We start from the raw sequence: 5,586 nt of genomic DNA on the forward strand, positions 1-5,586 counted from the left end.
CCCGCAACCCGTGCCGATTAAAAGCTAAATATCGATTGATCATTTTAGCTTATAAGTGCTAATTAACAAGAAAAGTATTTGCCGCACCTCCAGTTACTCTCATGTCACAACAGCTGCATGTGTGAGAGTAAATATGTTCCCTCTTTACATTTGTTCTGGTTGAAGCGATATACTAGGTGTTTTCTTTCTGTGGAACAAGATATTCTAAAAAAATCCGTATGAAAGAGATCACTCTGTGTATAGACCGAAGTAAGTACGATCCATACTTCATTTTAAACACAGTTCAGCAAAGATTTTAAACAAAGAAAAGTCTCACTACAAAATAAGTGAAAGTACCGACACGCGAACAATAAACGCAACCGATGCTATAGCATTTTTCGCTCATCGTTTTCGTACCGAATAGTCACTCATTTGATGATATAAATGGCGTTTGTCACATTTCCGTTGTTGAAAGAACGAGAACTATAGTTTCGCAATCCCAGCACGGTCTGTCTTACCAAGCTGCCCACGATTTGATGATCTCTTGCCGAAAACTCTGAAGGGGGGTCTTCAGGATTTTCCGCAATAGATAAAGTGTTCACGAGGCATGCTGATTGATTTCAAAAGAAAATGATTTGGAACACTAAAAACATATTCTGTCTAAAACCCACCATTCCTTGTTTAATAGACGGTCGGTCCTAATAGGACATTGGTTAATGGTATTCACATTCATTGAAAAAATAATTAAGGTTTTATACTAATCGATACATATTCACCAATTTGGTGCTCTGTAAAAACAAACATTAATGAAAACATGTCAAAGAAGATTTCAAGTTTATTCAGATGCTTAAACTTGTTAAAGTATCCAGACACTCTATGTGCCTACTTGGAAACATGTACCAAATTAATGAAATATGATGCAGTATAATGAGATCTGACTACGTCATAATCCTCAGGATGGTGCGCATGATGCACGCCCTTGACTAAACTGTACAGCGACAGCTTGTAATCTCGCCGGCCTCTTCGAAAGGCAGGCTTTCAGTCTGTCATAGTCAACGGAGGGAGAACGCTGCGTCTAGCGAGGACCGCCCGTCCTGTGTGAACGCGAACGTTAATCAATGAAGCCGAGTCCAGCTACAGTGTAGTGATTGGCTTCCTGTAGGTGGGCAAACTCTCACTGCTAGCCACACAACGGATTTATTTAGCAGAACAAAAATGGTTGGACTGTGTTTGATTAGTCAGTGGTAGCTACGTGTTCGTCACCATCGACATCTGAATGCTCTTTTAAAGAGCTCGAGCCGCGGCGTTGTTGGCTAAATGCAGCAATGGCATACGACATGCAAGGAGAGAATGGAACGGTATCCTTGGATTTTATACACAGTATTTCAGATAATGTCACGGGTCCGGATAGACTGTTGACGAATGTTACCAAACGGTTTGTTCAGCCATATAGAGTGTTATCAAAACTAGAGCAACTTCAGAAAGAGCTAGACCTTGTGACAATGCCAGCCGCCTTATCTACAGGAATTGTGACAAATATTCTTATAGTTTGCACATTCCTCATTACCCCCGTGGGACGTCACCCTTTGAGTATTTATCTGACCGCCGTTGGACTGGCTGACCTCACCTTTCTGTTGTGTTCAATGATCCTGTGGATTTCCAGAAATGTGTTTGATATTTACAACCACACTGGGATGTGTCAGCTGACAACATATGCCTTATTCCTGTCTACCTTTCTTGGGACGTGGTACCTAGTTTCTGCGCATCTGGAGCGGTGCTTTTGGCAGTTTGGACAGCGTCGGAGGAAGAGATGGTGCACGAAATTTCGTTCTAAATGTATCATCATAACAATCGCTATCTTCTCAATGGTGGCCTACCTTTATCTACTGTGGACTCACATCGTCAGGAGAATCAGTCGGAAGATGGCAATGTGTGCCCCTATGTTAGAGAGTATGAGAGATCTTGAAAGGCTACGGAAAGTGGAGATAGTGTTTTCTGTGTTCATCCCCATGGTGTTAATTGTCTTAATGGACATTACGCTTCTGATCAAATGTGCAGCAGATCGGTGTTTCGGTGAGAGCAGAACTAAAACTACATCTCGGTCGGTGCGAATGTCAACAAGAGTAAGTGCCGCACTGGTGTCCAATGGTCTGGATTTGTCTTCAGAAAGTTCAGCAGCAACATTGGTGTGTGTCATTTGTGGAATAATGTACGTGGGACTTCTCATGCCTTCGGTGTACATCCGAGCCAAGTTAAGTTTCACAAGTGTTCGGAAACCCTTGGACTTTCAGCTGATGGGGTTGTTTGAAAACCTTGCCAAATTCAATGCTGTATATAAGTTTTTCTTGTATGTGATATTTTTAGGCAGTTTCCGCAGGGGTCTGGTGGCTCTGTTCAGTTTATGTTGCGTATCCAGGAGACGCAGAACAAACAATGACCATGGGCGCTCGTGTGGATGTTGTAACAAGCAGAGTCCAGGCGGCCAAGCGACAGATTTTGTGTAATCTTCAAATATCTCGTTCTATTTATCAGGTGAGACAGGATATGCTCAAGGAGACTCGCAGGTATTTTTCACCCTTCATTATATTATAGGAAACCTGATACGCTTTGATCACTTCGTATTCACAAAATGACCTTTCTGTGTACCTCGTAATTTGATTGTATATAGTGTCCGCTAAAACCGGCCATGAAATAAATTAATTGCCTTCGTGACATATAATGTGTTTTTTCATTAGAATGTCCTTTGGATATGAGCAGATTCAACATTGATGATATCGATCACTTCCCCATCTCCTTGTGAGCAGCGGTATAACGGTTAATCTGTATGTAATTCTGACAGGGGTTGAGCTGAACGTCGTACAGAATATTATCTTAAAGGCAATTTGCACATTATTAGATGGCAGTGACAAAAAATAAGAACGAAGCTGAGAGTAAAAAAAACCATAGATAACAGTGATTTGTGTAATCATTATGTTATTGTGTGATAATAGTTTTTTAGCGGTTAAATAAATCTTTCGACTACATCCATTAAAAATATCGAAAGAATTTATTGATGCATATGTTATTAATTAGTAATTTAATTTGTTGTTTGGGCCAGTGTTCGGTTTTGCACCGTGAAACTATAGATGTCACCGCCCTGATATTGTATACCACAAGGGCATGTACTATCCATTGCTATTTTCATAATACAAACCAACCAGCTAGGTCACTTCGTTCTGAAAGTGAAAGCCTTCTTATGGTCCCTGAATTTGTTTTGACAGATGTTTTCAGTACGGGTGCACCTTCACTGTGGAATCACCTCAAAACCTGTAGTTGCCTCCTATCTATTATGATTAAGTCTTTGCAAATGGCACCATGCTTTTATGAGATGTTGCGCCATGGTTATTAACTTGGTGAGTGGAATCTGACATATCATGCATAGCCTTGGTAATTTACTATCGAATCATGCACTGGATTCATGTGGGGTTTAACTGGCATTTTCCTCAAATGAATTTAGACATTGATTTCACTAATGTAATAACATTACGACCGAGTTGGGTTAAACGCCACCGTGAATAGTATTATCAGTGGAGCAAAGTCTAAAGTGATGTAAATTTGAGACGTCTTTCACCATAGGGAATTCTACGATCTTGGAAATGGTATCATCAAACCAACGATTATAATTTGGGCGAGTCTGGGAATCGAACCCACGATCCTTGAACATCTCCGGGGACGCATCTCTGTGCAGCGAATCGCGGCGCCGTCTGCTTATGTCCATTCGCACACTAATTTGAAGATATGATTCAGTTATTTATCAATCCATTGTGGTATTTCCCACCACAGAAAATGTCCACACTGTTGCAACATTAACGTAGAATATCTGCTTTTAGCAGAGTTTCTTATGAATATAAAAGGGTTTTGTCGTTTTTACTCAATGCAATAACATTGCACAAATATCCTAAGATATATGTAGCACATTATGATTTTGTACATACAGTGGTCCCTGAAGTACATTGAAAGGACTGAATAACATGACTGATTTTTCTTTGTGTGGGCTTTTGAAAAGTGATCTTATTTAATAATACTTGGAGAAACAAAAGGTTAGGTCTAGTGAAATACAAACGGAGCGATATCTATTGAATATCAAGCAAACTGGATAAAAACATTGACAGTCACTGGAATGTAATCATTTGACGTTAACAGGTGAGGTGAGGTGAAATGGGGTTTAACGTCGCGTCCAAGATTATTGCACTTATATAGCGACGTGCATGTACATGTGTGTGTTTGTGTGGCTGCTTGTACTAGTCCGGACTGATGCCGATTTATAGTACTAGCTCACTGAGATACCATGCCGCAGTTTAACATGAATACCCCACTCAGACACAGTATACTGACTCCGAGCCGACCAGTCCTTGTTTTAGCCCCTTAATGCCGAGCGCCAGACAGGGTAACAACAAGTACCATCTTTTAACGTCTTTTGGTATGACGCGGTCGGGGATCGAACCCCGGACCTTCCGCTCTCCGGGCGGACGCTCTACCTCTAGACCACGGAGGCGGTCTTGACGTTAACAACACTGTTAATATAATCATCTTTGAGAATGAAACTTGGTATGGTTTTTATGTTGTTTGGGGGCACGGGTGGCCCAGTTGTCTTAGGCGTCGCGATTCGCTGTGCAGAGTTGCGTCCCTTGGACACGCCAGAAACCTTTGATTGTAGGTTCGAATCCCGGTTCGCCCCGATTATGTTTCTAGGTTTGTCAGCACCATACCCGTGCTCGTGGGTTTCACGGAACTGTAAACGTCTAAGACCTGCATCACTTCGAGCTTTCCTCCCACATTAAGCTGACACGCCGTGATATAACTGGAATAATGTTAAAAGCGGCGTTAAACACACCTCACTCACTCACTCTATGTTGTTTTTTCACTGTGTACTTGGCAAGAGGTACATGTCCAGGCATCACCTCTTGTCTAGTATGATCGTTAGGCTAGGCCCTGAATTGTTATAGGGAGATTTTACTATTTGTTTGAATAACATAATATACTCATTTAAATACATCAGTCCGTGAAGGGTTTGTTAAACTTAATTGTGACACAAAGAAAACATTAAGGAACCAGAATGAATGCCAAGATGCAACAGTCGTAAGCAGTACTACTTACATTGTGTCCCTACGTGACCATGCAAAAACAATTTTTTTTTAGAAGTTATTCTCGCTCACTAATGACCTTATTGAGATGGCAGTGGAAGTTAATATGACTTCCCGATGTAGCAGCATCACGTTGAACATGTAGCCCCGATAAAAGGAGTGTAATGCGCCTTGGAAATGGCCAGAATGATCGAGTAACTGATACTTGTTAAGACACTGATGATTGGACCGTAAAAGGCAGATCGACGGCCTCTGCTGACAAGTGCTCTGTATGACCCTATGGTTATATGGAAGGGGCTGGCAGTGTAGAATGTTACGCACCCTTGACAATCTATGTGCCAAGGTTAATTTTGGTATTTCCCGGATATTCTCACAATTTTCACTTCGATTTTCTGTACCTTTTCTCCCTATACCGATTGTCACTTCTCGCCCACATTTGGATCCAGTCGTTCGGCCATCGCGTTTATCTGCGTTGTCCAGCAAC

The 5,586-nt window shown here is 41.5% G+C and overlaps 1 protein-coding gene across 1 annotated transcript; it reads left to right on the forward strand.

Annotated features, from left to right (window-relative positions):
• The first annotated feature begins 1,035 nt into the window (after window positions 1–1,035).
• On the forward strand, window positions 1,036–2,693 carry LOC124139029. The gene has a single exon (XM_046506004.2). The coding sequence runs from the start codon at window positions 1,305–1,307 to the stop codon at window positions 2,481–2,483; it is 1,179 nt and encodes a 392-aa protein (XP_046361960.1). The 5' UTR covers window positions 1,036–1,304; the 3' UTR covers window positions 2,484–2,693.
• Window positions 2,694–5,586: the final 2,893 nt, after the last annotated feature.

This window comes from Haliotis rufescens, unplaced genomic scaffold (assembly GCF_023055435.1).
Source record: "Haliotis rufescens isolate VD_foot unplaced genomic scaffold, xgHalRufe1.0.p SCAF_49, whole genome shotgun sequence".
Taxonomy (NCBI): Eukaryota; Metazoa; Mollusca; class Gastropoda; order Lepetellida; family Haliotidae; genus Haliotis; species Haliotis rufescens.